The sequence below is a fragment of the Engystomops pustulosus genome, chromosome 7, assembly GCF_040894005.1.
Source record: "Engystomops pustulosus chromosome 7, aEngPut4.maternal, whole genome shotgun sequence".
NCBI classification, from domain to species: Eukaryota; Metazoa; Chordata; class Amphibia; order Anura; family Leptodactylidae; genus Engystomops; species Engystomops pustulosus.
In genome coordinates, this window is record NC_092417.1 from 169,887,733 (window position 1) to 169,906,397 (window position 18,665).

An 18,665-nucleotide genomic window follows, 5' to 3' on the forward strand; every position below is an offset into this window, starting at 1 on the left:
GTTATCACTATATAGAATATGATGCAATATTGTTGTGCACAAAACGTTATTGTTTTAGTATCTGATACAATGTATCTGTCCTCCCTCCCAATACCTAATACACTGATGCTTTCTCCTCTCCTCCTGACACTCCATTGTCTCCATTGCTGTGACCTCTGCAGAAACTTGTATCAAATCGGAAGAAACTGTTAGTGACTGCTCTTACACAACATTTGCTTTTTGCACCATGGACTCAGTAAAGCCCCTGAGTAATGTGCAGATAGTAGATGAGTGATAATTACTGATCTCACTGCACAGCCCCTACATCTAGAAACTCCACTTTCTGGAGAGAGGCTGAACCAAAAACTCCCATCAGGGTGAAGCAGCACCTCCATCATCCTGTGCCCCCTCCTCCACCCTGGCATCTGCATACACAGTGACATGTCTGCTGCTGGTGATGAGTATTGTCAGGGGGATGCTCTTCTTTCTGGGTAGGTGTTGCAGAGTGGAATAGGCTTGGTGCTTGCTCTGGAGCTTCCCCCTCATTGATCAGTGGTGTGTGCCTGGATCTCATTCTCCTGGAGCTTGCACAGGCTTCAGTCTCAGCCCAGCCTTCCAGGGAGCTGCACAACTTTCAGCCTCCAACAAACTGGATGAGGATTATTTGCTGCTTCCAGTCTAGGGACCATTATTCTGCACATCATACAAATGGATGGGATTTTTGCATTGCTGGCTTGGATGCTCACAGCTAAAGCAGGTAAGAGCATTGCTTATTGTACTGTGCAGGGAGCTGGGTGTTGATGGATCAGTGCGATGTGCAGGTGGCAGATGTTCTACTATTGTCTTATACTTGTCTTGGTGGCTGCTTAGCTTGAAGGGTGTGTAGAGTAGCCTTGTGCTTTGGCTTGACCACAGCTGCTTGCTTGCTTTCATAGTGCAATGTGTAAGCTGCTTGCTTGGCATTGCTGTGCGTAGATAGGAGATGGATTGTGATATGCAGGTGGCATTTAACCATTGTCTCTGTTATTCTATAATTCAAGCTTGCAGGGTGGGTAGTTGGGTAAAGCTGCTAGCTTGTATAGTACATCACTGGGCTGCATGGCACAGCTGGGTGTGCATTTTCTCTACATGGTGATTTTGCATTGATCTGATGGGCAAGCAAATCTGGGTCTTGTGATAAAACCGATAGCGTCTTTTGAGGTGCCAGTTCCATGTCACTAGTCACTTGATTTTGTGCAAAAGATGCTGTTGCCTACTGGGCAAAGACTAGTAGATTATTCATTGAGGACTGTATCTTATTTTCAGCGCTTTACAGTCAACTTGTACTCTCCAACGTGCCCTATGCAGGGTTTAATACGACCAATGCAATGAGGTACCAATCTATACGGCTGCCAAATTTCACTTGTAGAAATCCCCTTTAAACTTCTAACCCCAATAACCTCCCTTTCCTCTATCCAGGATGTGCCATTTAGCTTGGCAATGACAGATGTCACCTTCCCCGTCTAGGACAGCAGCTTTATTAGGAGTCCGCGCAGTCCGCCTCTGCAGGAGCCCCTCCGTAGATGTCCATAATCTTTACTGTGATCTCATTTTAATGTCAGCTGTCTTTGTTACTCATTAACAATAGGCACAAACCTACAGATGGCACAAGACTAGTGGCGTATCTAGAGGATGCCCCCAATATGGGAAGCGCTGGAGCCCCCCCGCCATGTCACACCTGTGTAATACCTGGCTGCTCCCAGTCACTTGTATTCCCGGTGTAAGACGCTGCTATATGCAGTGTGACCGTCACTTTCTCTGCTGCTGATATAATATGTGCTAAATGTTTCAGACATGATGATTTGTGGGATTGACAGGTAATGGCGCAGGGGGGAAGGGGAGCACTGACAGCCTTGTCATTATCTAAAATATCTATGTTTCTACTAATACGCACTTTAATCAGAAATTCCTCCAATCCCAGCAGTAATGTAGGTTATCTGTTGGTGTCCTCATTGCACCATAGCTCCGGCGTCTCCTCTGGAAGGATAGGAGAAGAAGAAGAAGAAGTGAAGAATACATTGTATACAATATATATAAATATTATGACTATGAACAGATACAAAGTATCCCCACACCTTGGCCACTTCATCGCGGTCTCCTTGCCTTGGGCTCAGGATTGCGGTCTTTGAAGTGTTTTACACAGGTGAATTAGCCAGATGATGGCTCGCCACCCTTCAAAGGATTCCTATCGCCAGCGTTTTCTTGATTAGCAATAGAAAAAGTCCACAGGAGGATCATTTCCCATTAATATTTGATGCATTTTCAGTCTGGGGGAAGCTGCGGGACAGAGGTTGACTGCTAAATAAGTCTAGGGGGGGGGGTTTAGGAGACTTGGAAGGGGATACGGTGACTTTAGCTAAGGGCCTGACTATCTAGGGGTCACAGCGGGGATAGAGTCTAAAGTCGGTCAAGTGTAGGGAGGGGTATTCTAATAATAGGGGAGGGGGATGCGTATGAGGTGTGCAAGGATTAGAGGAAGGGAATTATAGGGGGTTATATAGAGTCAATATTTGGAAAAAGGATCCCCTTTAAGTTATACTCAATATGGCGGACAATGTTTGCACCCAGACTTATAGTAACACTGATAAGGTTTGGGGTCATCCGGTTGTAGTGAGATGTGACACATTTTGTTCCCCTCTTCGTGAAGAAAACCCCCATCATACTGAACCTCCCCTGTAAGTGCTGGGCCCCAATGTTGTATGGATCCCATGGGAATAGAGTCATGGGGCGTACAATGATTTTTTACCCCTATGTAGATGCATATAGACAGGTGCGGAGTTCTTCCTTAATTCCTGTATTATACATGTCATGGGTTAGAGTTAGAGTCATGGGTTAGAGATGGAACCCAGCTGCTTAAAAGGGATGTGCTGCAACAAATCTGCTGCATGTGAATATACCCAAAGAGTGATCAAGCATGTGTATATATATATATATGTATAGCTTGTGGGTTCAGTACCTGGATGTGTGTGTGTGTATACCTGAATGTGTGCATGTATGTGTCTGTGTGTATGGTATGTGGACCATCTGTGGATATGAGATTGTAGATCCGTGTATATAGATACGTCTTATGTATATCGTATCCATAGACTGACCTACTAATGCGCATACAGTACATACACATGCACAGACATAGATGAAAATACATATACACAAACATGAAAGTCTATTACATGGACACACCAGGACATATACAAACACATACACTCAGACTGACATAGCCAGGCACATACTATACATACACTATCTACACACAAATACATGTACAAACATATATATACTATGACTATCTATAAATACACATATTCAGGCTGACATACCCAGACATGAACTATATACATTATATACATATTCGCTGACTTGCATATATTATACATACCCAGGCTGCCATACCCTGACATGGAACATATACACATATATGCATTACATACACATACACTGCCTTGCATATATTATACATACATACACATGCTGATATACCCAGATATACACACACATAGACCTATACATTACATATAGTTACTGTGACTGGAACATCCAGGCATACATTTAGCATATATTTGTATATATGCCATTGCCTGGGAGTGTCTGTGTGTTTGCTGTATATTGTGCCTATGTGTACAGGTATATGTGTGAATTATGTCTTGTGTGTGTATGAACCTACCTGGGTATGTCTGGTGTTTGAATACTGTGCAGTATAGGTATGTATTGTGTCTTGTGTGTGGTCTCACAGTATAGTTATAAGTTTCTTTCCTCTTGAATGCATAGTTATAAGTATGTCTTGTGTGTGTATGTACCTACCTGGGTGTGTCTGATGTCTGCATACTGTGCCCTATAGTTATGTATTGTGTCTTGGGTGTGTACGTCTGGTGTCACAGTATAGTTATAGGTATGTATTGTGTATGTATGTGTGTGCATGTCTGGTGTCACAGTATAGCTATAGGTATGTCATGTGTGTATGTACCTACGTGGGAATCTCTGGTGTACTGTACAGTATATGTCTGTATTGTGTGTGTATGTACCTACCTTTGTATCTCTGGTGTACTGTACAGTATAGGTATGTATTGTGTATGTATGTACCTACCTGTGTATCTCTGGTGTACTGTACAGTATAGGTATGTATTGTGTGTGTATGTGTGTATGTACCTACCTGTGTATCTCTGGTGTACTGCCCAGTATAGGTATGTATTGTGTATTGGGTGTGTATCTCTGGTGTCACAGTATAGTTATAGGTATGTATTATGTATGTATTGTGTATTGGGTGTGTATCTCTGGTGTACTGTACAGTATAGGTATGTATTATGTATGTATGTGTATGTATGTCTGGTGTCACAGTATAGTTATAGGTATGTCATGTGTGTATGTACCTATCTGAGAATCTCTGGTGTATTGTACAGTATAGGTCTGTATTGTGTATGTATGTACCTACCTGAGAATCTCTGGTGTACTGCACAGTATAGGTCTGTATTGTGTATGTATGTACCTACCTGAGAATCTCTGGTGTACTGCACAGTATAGGTCTGTATTGTGTATGTATAATGTACCTACCTGAGAATCTCTGGTGTATTGTACAGTATAGGTCTGTATTGTGTGTGTATGTACCTACCTGTGTATCTCTGGTGTACTGTACAGTATAGTTATAGGTATGTCATGTATGCATGTACCTACCTGTGTATCTCTGGTGTACTGTACAGTATAGGTCTGTATTGTGTGTATGTACCTATCTGTGTATCTCTGGTGTACTGTACAGTATAGGTCTGTATTGTGTATGTATGTACCTACCTGAGAATCTCTGGTGTACTGCACAGTATAGGTCTGTATTGTGTATGTATAATGTACCTACCTGAGAATCTCTGGTGTATTGTACAGTATAGGTCTGTATTGTGTGTGTATGTACCTACCTGTGTATCTCTGGTGTACTGTACAGTATAGTTATAGTTATGTCATGTATGCATGTACCTACCTGTGTATCTCTGGTGTACTGTACAGTATAGGTCTGTATTGTATGTATGTACCTACCTGTGTATCTCTGGTGTACTGTACAGTATAGGTCTGTATTGTGTGTATGTACCTATCTGTGTATCTCTGGTGTACTGTACAGTATAGGTCTGTATTGTGTGTATGTACCTATCTGTGTATCTCTGGTGTACTGTACAGTATAGGTCTGTATTGTGTGTGTATGTACCTTCCTGTGTATCTCTGGTGTACTGTGCAGTATAGGTCTGTATTGTGTGTATATACCTACCTGTGTATCTCTGGTGTACTGTACAGTATAGGTCTGTATTGTGTGTGTATGTACCTACCTGTGTATCTCTGGTGTACTGTACAGTATAGGTCTGTATTGTGTGTGTATGTATGTATGTGTGTATGTACCTACCTGGGAATCTCTGGTGTATTGTATTGTACAGTATAGGTATGTATTGTGTGTATGTACCTACCTGTGTATCTCTGGTGTACTGTGCAGTATAGGTCTGTATTGTGTGTACATACCTACCTGTGTATCTCTGGTGTACTGTACAGTATAGGTCTGTATTGTGTGTGTATGTACCTACCTGTGTATCTCTGGTGTACTGTGCAGTATAGGTCTGTATTGTGTATGTATGTGTATGTATGTGTATGTATGTCTGGTGTCACAGTATAGTTATAGGTATGTCATGTGTGTATGTACCTACCTGTGTATCTCTGGTGTACTGTACAGTATAGGTCTGTATTGTGTGTGTATGTATGTATGTGTGTATGTCTGGTGTTACAGTATAGTTATAGGTATGTCATGTGTGTATGTACCTACCTGGGAATCTCTGGTGTATTGTATTGTACAATATAGGTATGTATTGTGTGTATGTACCTACCTGAGAATCTCTAGTGTATTGTACAGTATAGGTCTGTATTGTGTGTGTATGTACCTACCTGTGTATCTCTGGTGTACTGTACAGTATAGGTCTATATTGTGTGTGTATGTACCTACCTGTGTATCTCTGGTGTACTGTGCAGTATAGGTCTGTATTGTGTATGTATGTGTATGTATGTGTGTGTATGGGGGATATTTGGCCGCATCTGTGTCAAATCCTAATTACGGCAAAGGAAAAATAAAATAAATCTCTCTGCAATAATGTTTAAAATTGCAATTACTCCAAGAACATCTCCCGGAGAAATCATGTCTTAATGCGATTTGATTCTGGCGGTGAGATTGGCGCGGGGTGTCCGAGCCTCATGAATGTTAATGCTGAGTGCGCTATTGTTTTCCATTTGCAGGTGCTAACCCTGTAATCAGGAGAGCTAAGTAAGGAGGTACTTACATAAAATTGGATCATCTACTCCGTGCTTCACTTGTGATTTGGAGTTATTCAGATTTGCGGCGTGCAGTAAGTGACTTGACATGTGCCGGGGATTAGAGCGGATTAACTCTTCGTCTGCTGGAGCCATGCTGGCATAGTCATACATGGTAGTCATACTAAAGCTCCCGGGCCCCAGTGCAAGATGTGGACCTTATACTGTTGTGCACTTGGGGCTAGGGTGCTACTACTAACTCTACACCCCCTTAAGACACAGCCACAACTATATCCACAAGGGACCCCTTTAAAGCATAGCTCCAAATGGCAAAGCAAGGAGTCTATTGCTGCCTGCTCCTCCATTACTGTGATGATGTCCATGTGGGGCCCCACTGGATATCTGGGGCCCAAAGCAATTGCTTAAATAGCTTTTTTGGTATTTATACCCCTGTTTATACATAGTCACCCTCTAATATCTTGTTTTTGGTTATGTTTCCATTTTACTTGGGATTGATAGCAGCGGGAGAGGAGGGAGTTGATCCTGAAGGAGGAAAGTGACCTGTCCTCTCAAATAAGTAGATGACAAGTGTGAGATTATAGACGTATAGAGTATTATAGCAGGGATGTATCTAGGGAGGGGACCCCAAACATGTGCACTAAGTGCTGGGTGTCAAGGTGGAAGACCACCAGATAATAGACCTCCCATATAAGACCAAAGCTCTTTGACCTTCACACGTGGCGTCTGATGTTCCGTAATCTTACTTACCGTATACTTTGTTTCATTGCTCCTAAAATTCTAATGTGAGACTTGTCCGCACTGTGTCATATCTAGGGGTTTTACAATAAGGTGGCTCATAAATACTGAAATATTGAGCCTGAGAAACAAATTCAGCTCTGCTACATCTCTCCGTCCTCGTCAGTGTGTTGTACGTGTCACACATATTCTGGCTCCTGTATCTTGGCTAAGAGCTGATGAGGCCTCTGCTATGTTCCTTTGCTTCCGTGTGGGGTGGGTTGACGTAGGCAGATCAGTCATCGAACTCCATCCAAAAACCCACTAGAACATTCAGTTACTTGGATCTTTCCATCTGTTGCATTTTTTATATGACGCACAAATATCCATATTAATTCTTATAATTGTCCTTAATTCGTTCACTCCAGATTTATACATAAATATTATAGAAAACTCAGTTGAATAACAATTTACTAAACTATTGTTATAATACTGCACCCAATGTACAAGAATATAACTACTATAATACTGCCCCCTATGTACAGGAATATAACTACTATAATACTACCCCCTATGTACAAGAATATAACTACTATAATACTGCCCCCCATGTACAAGAATATAACTACTATAATACTGCCCCCTATGTACAAGAATATAACTACTATAATACTGCCCCCTATGTACAGGAATATAACTACTATAATACTGCCCCCCTATGTACAAGAATATAACTACTATAATACTGCCCCCTATGTACAGGAATATAACTACTATAATACTACCCCCTATGTACAAGAATATAACTACTATAATACTGCCCCCTATGTACAAGAATATAACTACTATAATACTGCCTCCATGTACAAGAATATAACTACTATAATACTGCCCCCCATGTACAAGAATATAACTACTATAATACTGCCCCCTATGTACAAGAATATAACTACTATAATACTGCCCCCTATGTACAGGAATATAACTACTATAATACTGCCCCCCTATGTACAAGAATATAGCTACTATAATACTGCCCCCTATGTACAGGAATATAACTACTATAATACTACCCCCTATGTACAAGAATATAACTACTATAATACTGCCCCCTATGTACAAGAATATAACTGCTATAATACTGTCCCCTATGTACAAGAATATAACTACTATAATACTGCCCCCTATGTACAGGAATATAACTACTATAATACTGCCCCCTATGTACAGGAATATAACTACTATAATACTGTCCCCTATGTACAAGAATATAACTACTATAATACTGCCCCCTATGTACAAGAATATAACTACTATAATACTGCCCCCTATGTACAAGAATATAACTACTATAATACTGCCCCCTATGTACAGGAATATAACTACTATAATACTGCCCCCTATGTACAGGAATATAACTACTATAATACTGCCCCCTATGTACAAGAATATAACTACTATAGTACTTCCCCTATGTACAAGAATATAACTACTATAATACTGCCCCCTATGTACAAGAATATAACTACTATAATACTGCCCCTATATACAGGAATATAACTACTATAATACTGCCCCCTATGTACAAGAATATAACTACTATAATACTGCCCCCTATGTACAAGAATATAACTACTATAATACTGCCCCCTATGTACAAGAATATAACTACTATAATACTGCACCCAATGTACAAGAATATAACTACTATAATACTGCCCCCTATGTACAAGAATATAACTACTATAATACTGCCCCCTATGTACAAGAATATAACTACTATAATACTGCCTCCTATGTACAGGAATATAACTACTATAATACTGCCCCCTATGTACAGGAATATAACTACTTTAATACTGCCCCCTATGTACAAGAATATAACTACTATAATACTGCCCCCTATGTACAAGAATATAACTACTATAATACTGCCCTATGTACAAGAATATAACTACTATAATACTGCCCCCTATGTACAAGAATATAACTACTATAATACTGCTCCTATGTACAAGAATATAACTCTTATAATACTGCCCCCTATGTACAGGAATATAACTACTATAATACTGCCCCCTATGTACAAGAATATAACTACTATAATACTGCACCCAATGTACAAGAATATAACTACTATAATACTGCCCCCTATGTACAAGAATATAACTACTATAATACTGCCCCCTATGTACAAGAATATAACTACTATAATACTGCCTCCTATGTACAGGAATATAACTACTATAATACTGCCCCCTATGTACAGGAATATAACTACTTTAATACTGCCCCCTATGTACAAGAATATAACTACTATAATACTGCCCCCTATGTACAAGAATATAACTACTATAATACTGCCCTATGTACAAGAATATAACTACTATAATACTGCCCCCTATGTACAAGAATATAACTACTATAATACTGCTCCTATGTACAAGAATATAACTCTTATAATACTGCCCCCTATGTACAGGAATATAACTACTATAATACTGCCCCCTATGTACAAGAATATAACTACTATAATACTGCCCCCTATGTACAAGAATATAACTACTATAATACTGCCCCCTATGTACAGGAATATAACTACTATAATACTGCCCCTATGTACAGGAATATAACTACTATAATACTGCCCCCTATGTACAGGAATATAACTACTATAATACTGCCCCCTATGTACAGGGATATAACTACTATAATACTGCCCCCTATGTACAAGAATATAACTACTATAATACTGCCCCCTATGTACAGGGATATAACTACTATAATACTGCCCCCTATGTACAAGATTATAACTACTATAATACTGCCCCCTCTGTACAAGAATATAACTACTATAATACTGCCCCCTATGTACAAGAATATAACTACTATAATACTGCCCCCTATGTACAAGAATATAACTACTTTAATACTGCCCCCTATGTACAAGAATATAACTACTATAATACTGCCCCCTATGTACAAGAATATAACTACTATAATACTGCCCCCTATGTACAAGAATATAACTACTTTAATACTGCCCCCTATGTACAAGAATATAACTACTATAATACTGCCCCCTATGTACAAGAATATAACTACTATAATACTGCCCCCTATGTACAAGAATATAACTACTATAATACTGCCCCCTATGTACAAGAATATAACTACTGTAATACTGCCCCCTATGTACAAGAATATAACTACTATAATACTGCCCCCTATGTACAAGAATATAACTACTATAATACTGCCCCCTATGTACAGGAATATAACCACTATAATACTGTCCCCTATGTACAAGAATATAACTACTATAATACTGCCCGCTATGTACAGGAATATGACTACTATAATACTGCCCCCTATGTACAAGAATATAACTACTATAATACTGCCCCCTATGTACAAGAATATAACTACTATAATACTGCCCCCTATGTACAAGAATATAACTACTATAATACTGCCCCCTATGTACAAGAATATAACTACTATAATACTGCCCCTATGTACAGGGATATAACTACTATAATACTGCCCCCTATGTACAAGAATATAACTACTATAATACTGCCCCCTATGTACAAGAATATAACTACTATAATACTGCCCCCTATGTACAAGAATATAACTACTATAATACTGCCCCCTATGTACAAGAATATAACTACTATAATACTGCCCCCTATGTACAAGAATATAACTACTATAATACTGCCCCCTATGTACAAGAATATAACTACTATAATACTGCTCCTATGTACAAGAATATAACTACTATAATACTGCCCCTATGTACAGGAATATAACTACTATAATACTGCCCCCTATGTACAAGAATATAACTACCGTAATACTGCCCCCTATGTACAAGAATATAACTACTATAATACTGCCCCCTATGTACAAGAATATAACTACTATAATACCGCCCTCTATGTGCAAGTGAATGTAACCATAATTCTGTAGCTATTACTGTATGTTTCCTCCTCTTCTTGTAGCATTGAGGTCTCCGGAGCTGCGCTCGCTGTATATTGCTGGGCTCTCTCCTTCCCAGGCAGACATTATACTCTATGACATTATAACGTGTTAGTCCTGAATATACATTTCACATCCTATTATTACCTGCATCTGTAAAGGTTTGGCTCCCATGTGGCGCCATTAATATAACTCTGTTCTGCGGTGACTTTTGCATATCGTTAGATTGTGAACCTCCGGTTTTATTACAGATATTGTCAAAATAAATTGTAGCAGCAAAATACAGTTTAAAAACACTATAAAAACCATTTATAAAAATAAAAGGTATCTAACTGCGGCAGGAAAGCTGAGAACCCATCCACACGGCCATCAAGAATTCATCAGGCACAGGGTGATGGCTCTTCTCGCCTTTGCAGCATTTTTGTGCCCCCCCTTCCTAAAATTATTGAGTGCATCAGGGGGGTCTGAGCCCACAGCAGCACAGAGTATTTCAGGATCATAATTGGTGGTGGGGGCATTGACCTGTTCTCTGCTCAAATGAAGGCAGGGCTGCATAGGTTAGGAGCAGTGTCATGGTTTGAGAAGAGAAATTGAGAGCATTAGGAGCGTAGTCACTCAGTGAAGAGCATTTAAGGATAATGATCAGATTCAGATGAATAATGAGCAGGGGGCATACTAACCTATCTACACCTCTAGTGAAGGCACCACTGCATAGGATATGAGCAGAGACATGATGTTACATAGGGAAATGAGACCTTTAGGAGCTCAGTCACTGAGACTTACACAATGGAAGGAGAGGGTTTTTCAGCAGCACAGAGCATTTCAGGATAATGATTGCTGGTTGGGGTATTGACCTGTCCACTTCTCCAGTGAAGAAATCACTGCATGGGACAGGGGCAGTGTCACAATGTGCGGATGAGAGATGAGACCTTTAGGAGCTTAGTCACTGACAGTTACATAGTGGAAAGAGAAGGGTTTTAGCAGCACAGAGTACTTCAGGATAATGATTGGTGGTTGAGGTGTTGACCTGTCCAATTCTCCAATGGAGACATGGCTGCTTAGGATAGGGGCAGTGCCATAATGTGAGGATGAGACCTTTAGGAGCTTAGTCATTAAGAGTTACATAGTAAAAGGCGATACTCAGCAGCACAGAGTATTTCAAATGAATAATGGGCAGTGGAAGTAGTAACCTGTCCACACCACTAATAAATACATGGATACATAGGATAGAAGCAGTGTCATGATGTGAGGAAGGAAATGAGACCTTTAGGGGCTTAGTCACTGTTACATAGTGAAAGGAGAGGGTTAATAATAATCTTTGTTTATATAGAACCATCATATTCCATAGGTTTTCAGCAGCGCAGAGTATTTCAGGATAATAATTGGTCATGGGGGTATTGCTCTGTCTACTCCTCCAATGAAGACATGGCTGCACAGAATAGAGGCAGTGTCATAATGAGATGATGAGAGACGAGACTTTTAGAAGCTTAGTCGCTGACAGTTACATAGTGGAAAGAGAGGCTTTTAAAGCAGCACAAAGTATTTCAGGATAATAATTGGTCGTGTGGGTATTGATATGTTTACTCCTACAATGAAGACATGACGGCATAGGATAGGGGTATAACGTGTTAGTTCTGAATATACATTTCACATCCTATTATTACCTGCATCCTCTCATAATGAGAGGATGAGAGACAAGACGTTTAGGAGCTTAGTCTCTGACAGTTACATAGTGGAAAGAGAGGTTTTTCAGCAGCACAGAGTATTTCAGAAGAATAATTGGTGATGGCAGTATTGATCTGTCCTGGCTGACATGGCTGCATAAGATAAGGGTAGTCTCAAAATGTTAGAATGAGAGATGAGACCTTTAGGAGCTTAGTCACTGACAGTTACATAGTGGAATGAGAGTTTTTTCAGCAGCACAGAGTATTTCAGGGTAATAATTGGCAGTGGAAGTAGTGAAAACATGGCTACATAGGATAGGGGCAGTGCCATCATGTTAGGATGAGAGATGAGAAATTTAGGAGCTTAGTCACTGGCAGTTACATAGGGGAAAGAGAAGTTTTTTCAGCAGAATAATTGGCAGAGGGAGTAGAGAAAACATGGCTACATAGGATAGGGGTAGTGTTTTTATGTAAGGAGTGGAAGAAAGACCAGTTGGATATTAGTCATTGAGAATTACATATTGGATGGAACAGGATTATTTAGCAGCACAGAGTATTTCAGGAGAATAATTGGTGGTGGTGTGGGGGGCAGTCACCTGTCCCTTCCTCCAATGAGGACATGGCTGCCTGGGTCTGGAGTGTCATAATGTGAGGAGGGGAACAGGGACAAGTAGAAGCTCACTCACTGAGAGTTACATAGGGTTGTTCAGCCGTATCACAGCAGCACAGAGTATTTCAGGAGCTCTCCATATTCAGGTGCTATTTCCAGAACATGTGAAGCACACGCTGGGATGTTGTGTTGTGAGACCTTGGATGTGCGCACGTGAGATATTACACTTATTTCTGCAGGAGGAGGCTATGTGGCGGTACACAAGGTCAATGCTATCCAGTCCTTGGCGGTATTTATACTGTAGTCGTGTGCTGAATGGCGCCTCATCTATATTATCTCCATCTATTAACCTTACACTAGGATCTCATCATATCTATACAATGCTTCTGTAGTCAGGTGAGTCGCCTATACGGAGCTTATGGGGGGGGGGGGGGGGGTGACCCTTTGTAATTTCTCTGGGAGTAAATAAAGTTTTTATGCAAAGATTGTCATTCTATTCAGGAATCAGAAGAAGGTTCATGTCCTTGGCGCGTGCCACGTGCACCGATGAAACTAAGGATACTATATGTCACTTTACTACAGGTTTGCTATGGATGCACACTTACTGGAGGTAAGTCCTAGAGTCCCCTGCAGTAAGTTATATAATACAGATTTAATGCTGTACACCTTTGACTTCTGTCACTTTGTGCTCATTTCTTGACCTTATGATTGAAAGATTTTGCATCAGGGACCGCAATGGGGTCCAGTGTTATGCCCGGAACAATAATGGGGTCCAAATCTACCCCACTTCATTCCATTCTTGTGGATTTTAAAGTATTGTTTTGTAAAGTTGATTATTCAAATAGGAAAGTGTAAGCGTCGAACAACTTCAAAGGAAAATATAGGCTACGCAGAGAATAGAGCAGCACAGAGTATTTCAGATGAGGAATGTGATGAGAACTGAATGGGACAATGACATGGAAGATTATAAAGTGTGGGCTCCCAGTAATAATGAGTATTTTTGTTGTTAGCCTTCTGATATGGCTATGGGCAATGATCTGCCCAATTATAGCACATAGGGTCAATTACAGCACAGAGTATTTCAGGAAAGCAGTGTTCAAATCTTGCAATAAGATGACTTCTTAATGGATACTAATAAAAAGAGGAATTTGTCTTAATTTAGGGACAGAAGTGAAGATAGGCAGGAGATTATAAGTAGTAGTGCTTCCCAGCAGCACAGAGTGTTTCAGACAAGAGTAGGCGCGTGACAGTAGGCAGAGGCAAAATATCATGATGTGATTAGAAGAGTGGAAACAAGTAGGAGTAGGAAACAGAAGAGTTAGATGATATTTTAGGGGACAGTGACCCCCATCTCTCTGTTTAAAAGACTTCTTGTTCAGATCTTCAGCATTGACTCAGAGTAAAGGGTAGTGATTTGGGAGATTCTCAATGCAGAGACTACAGCACAGCAGTGTGAGGATATGCCTCTAGCGCACTTGGAGAAGTTATATACTGAAATATACATCCATATTTCACAGTCCTGCTGCTACTAACAACATAGACAAAGGTCTGATTACACATCTCTCCAAGGACAGTACAAAACACTGGCTGCACGAAGGACAGAGCACAGCAGTGTGACCCCCAATGCATCAGGAAAATCTACAATACAGGAATATGAATACATAGATCACAGTCTTGCTGCTACTAACAACATACACCAAAGTATGATTATACATCTCTCCATGGCCGATACCTAACACTGGCTACAGTCTGTAAGGTCACACCTGCTGACAGGTTCCCTTTAAGGGTATCTATTTTTTCACAGTCCTGCTGCTACTAACAACATACACATAGATCTGATTACACATCTATGCCTAACACTGTCTGAAGAAAGAATTGAGCCACAAGGTATTTAACAGAAGAGTTGGATGATGTTTAAGGGGGAAGTGACCAGTTCTCATATGATAAAGTTAGTAAGGACAGAGCTACATCATGTAGCAGGAGGAAAACTACAGAAGGAGAAGGTGAAAGGGCAACAGTTATAATTTGCAAACTTCACCCGCAGCACAGAGGATTTCAGCAGAGGGGTGTGCTTATCTTGCAGAGGGCACATGATGATGTTGGTGAGGACAAAGAGGAATGTATTTGATACAAAGTATCATGATGTGAGGAGAAGAAACAAGTGAATGACATAGGGTTCCATTCCAACACAGCACAGAGGATTTCAGCAGAGACTTGTGTTGATGATTGTGACGATGATGATGATTAAGGGGACAGTGACCTCTCTATGTGTATGATGATGATAATAATGTAGCAAGGTTGTAATGTAATGATATAGAGAGGGGGAAAGAAACATGTAGATGGGGCAAGGCTTTTAGAGCAGCACAGAGTATTTCAGCGGATCAGTGTGCAGTGTCCTAATCCCTCATAAAATGATATTAATCAGAACAGGGCTGCATGTGACAAGTAGAGATTATCATCACGGGTTGAGGGGAATGGAACCTAGTAGAAAGCTGAATGGGCCCATTGCAGCACAGAGTATTTCAGCGATACACTTATAATAATTCCCTTATTTATATAGAGCACACAGATTACGCAGCGCTGCACAGAGCTTTTCCAAATCAGTCCCTGTCCCCAATGGGGCTCACAATCTAATCAGCCTACCAGTATGTTTTGGAGTGTGGGAGGAAAACGGTGGACCCTGAGGAAACCCACACAAACCTGAGAGAACATACAAACTCTTTGCAGATGTTGACCCTGGGACTTGAATCCCCAGCGCTGCAAGGCTGTGATGCTAACCACTGAGCCACCGCACTTGTAACGATGCAAGTAAACAGGGCAAAATTCCATTGCAGCACAGAGCGTTTCAGCACAAGATGCTCCTAACTATATTATACTGAGTTATTATATTTTATATGGAATAATCCCCAGAGAGTCATCCTCGTATCTGAACGCCCTCAGCTCGCGGGTTTAGCGTTTGCAATAATAAAAAAAATCGGTTTTGCGACAATGTTTCTCCCCGGGGGGTCGTCAGAATGGAAAGCCCATGATACGGCAGCTTACACCCCTCCAGCGCCATAGAACATGCCCCGCGCCCCTCCCCATAAGCCTCTGTATATGGGATGGGAGATGGCGGTAGTTTTTATATAAGTCTCGGATATTTTTCGTCTTTTATGACTTTTATCCTCCGCGCTCAAAGAGACGGCGATGGCGGCCGCTCGATACATGTGACAGAATCTCCTGCCGCCACAAAGGCCCCTTGATGTCTCCCCGTCTTCCCCTCCATCCCAGATCTTTTAGAAATTTTTTTTTTTTCATGTCGTAATCTTCCGTCTCCTAGTTACAGGGAGACAAAATAACTTCCATCTCCACACCCCATCAAAGGGGCGACTTCACGCCCCCCTCCACTGCCTGCGCCGCACTGACTTTACTTCCTCTGCTTGGATTAAAAAAAATAAAGTACCAAAAAGAAATAAATAAAAATAAATAATTAAATAAATAAACCCGCCGCACACCAGAATGAATATAAATGGAGTATTTAGGTCACTCAGGCATTTTGCAAGGAATCCCCAGGAGAGGTCTGTAAGGAGGAGGAGGCGGCGGGGGCCGAGTGATCACAGGTGCTGGCGAGAGGGAAGCCTCTGCTCATTACTTATTACTAAACAGTCTCTTATTAAATTACCTCCCCCAACCCTGAGCCTAGACAGGACACAGCAGCAGGGGCTGCAGATACAAAAGGTAAATGATATAATGGGGCACATTTACTTACCAGGTCCTGCGGAGTTCACTAAAGTGCATTGTATAATGCACACCTGCCGCGCTTCACTATGATCGCGCACCCGATATCCTGCATGTGTCGCTTCCCCGCTCAGGTCCGCCGGGGTTCACCTTCTTCTTCTTCCTGGTGCATGTAAGTGCATTGGATGCGACACAATTTGAAAGTTAAATTTTGTGCTCAGTCGGATCATCCGACGGCCCGCTCCCCGATTTCTGCTGGAGTGTAATAAGATGTGATGATATCGGCTTCTCCTCTTATATCAATGCTGGAGTGTAATAAGATGGGATGATATCGGCTCCTCTTATATCACTGCTGGAGTGTAATAAGATGTAATGATATCGGCTCCTCTTATATCACTGCTGGAGTGTAATAAGATGTGATGACATCGGACACTCCTCTTATATCACTGCTGGAGTGTAATAAGATGTGATGATATCGGCTCCTCCTCTTATATCACTGCTGGAGTGTAATAAGATGTGATGATATCGGCTCCTCTTATATCACTGCTGGAGTCTAATAAGATGTGATGATATCGGCTCCTCCTCTTGTATCACTGCTGGAGTGTAATAAGATGTGATGATATCGGCCGCTCCTCTTATATCACTGCTGGAGTGTAATAAGATGTGATGATATCGGCCGCTCCTCTTATATCACTGCTGGAGTGTAATAAGATGTGATGATATCGGCCGCTCCTCTTATATCACTGCTGGAGTGTAATAAGATGTGATGATATCGGCTCCTCCTCTTATATCACTGCTGGAGTGTAATAAGATGTGATGATATCGGCTCCTCTTATATCACTGCTGGAGTGTAATAAGATGTGATGATATCGGCTCCTCTTATATCACTGCTGGAGTGTAATAAGATGGGATGATATCGGCCGCTCCTCTTATATCACTGCTGGAGTGTAATAAGATGTGATGATATCGGCTCCTCCTCTTATATCACTGCTGGAGTGTAATAAGATGTGATGATATCGGCTCCTCTTATATCACTGCTGGAGTGTAATAAGATGTGATGATATCGGCTCCTCTTATATCACTGCTGGAGTGTAATAAGATGGGATGATATCGGCTCCTCCTCTTATATCACTGCTGGAGTGTAATAAGATGGGATGATATCGGCTCCTCCTCTTATATCACTGCTGGAGTGTAATAAGATGTGATGATATCGGCTCCTCTTATATCACTGCTGGAGTGTAATAAGATGTGATGATATCGGCTCCTCTTATATCACTGCTGGAGTGTAATAAGATGGGATGATATCGGCTCCTCCTCTTATATCACTGCTGGAGTGTAATAAGATGTGATGATATCGGCTCCTCTTATATCACTGCTGGAGTGTAATAAGATGTGATGATATCGGCTCCTCCTCTTATATCACTGCTGGAGTGTAATAAGATGTGATGATATCAGCTCCTCCTCTTATATCACTGCTGGAGTGTAATAAGATGTGATGATATCGGCCGCTCCTCTTATATCACTGCTGGAGTGTAATAAGATGTGATGATATCGGCCCCTCCTCTTATATCACTGCTGGAGTGTAATAAGATGTGATGATATCGGCCCCTCCTCTTATATCACTGCTGGAGTGTAATAAGATGTGATGATATCGGCTCCTCTTATATCAC

The 18,665-nt window shown here is 41.0% G+C and overlaps 1 protein-coding gene across 2 annotated transcripts in view; it reads left to right on the forward strand.

Annotated features, from left to right (window-relative positions):
• Positions 1-389: 389 nt before the first annotated feature.
• Positions 390-18,665, forward strand: part of NELL1 (neural EGFL like 1) — a 534,618-nt gene continuing 516,342 nt past the window's right edge. Inside the window, exon 1 of one of the 2 annotated variants that reach the window (XM_072118935.1) lies at positions 390-736. In XM_072118935.1, coding sequence (XP_071975036.1) covers positions 688-736 — 49 coding nt within the window. In that variant the 5' untranslated portion in view covers positions 390-687. The remainder of the gene's footprint in view (positions 737-18,665) is intronic. The other variant, XM_072118936.1, reaches the window with a different exon arrangement.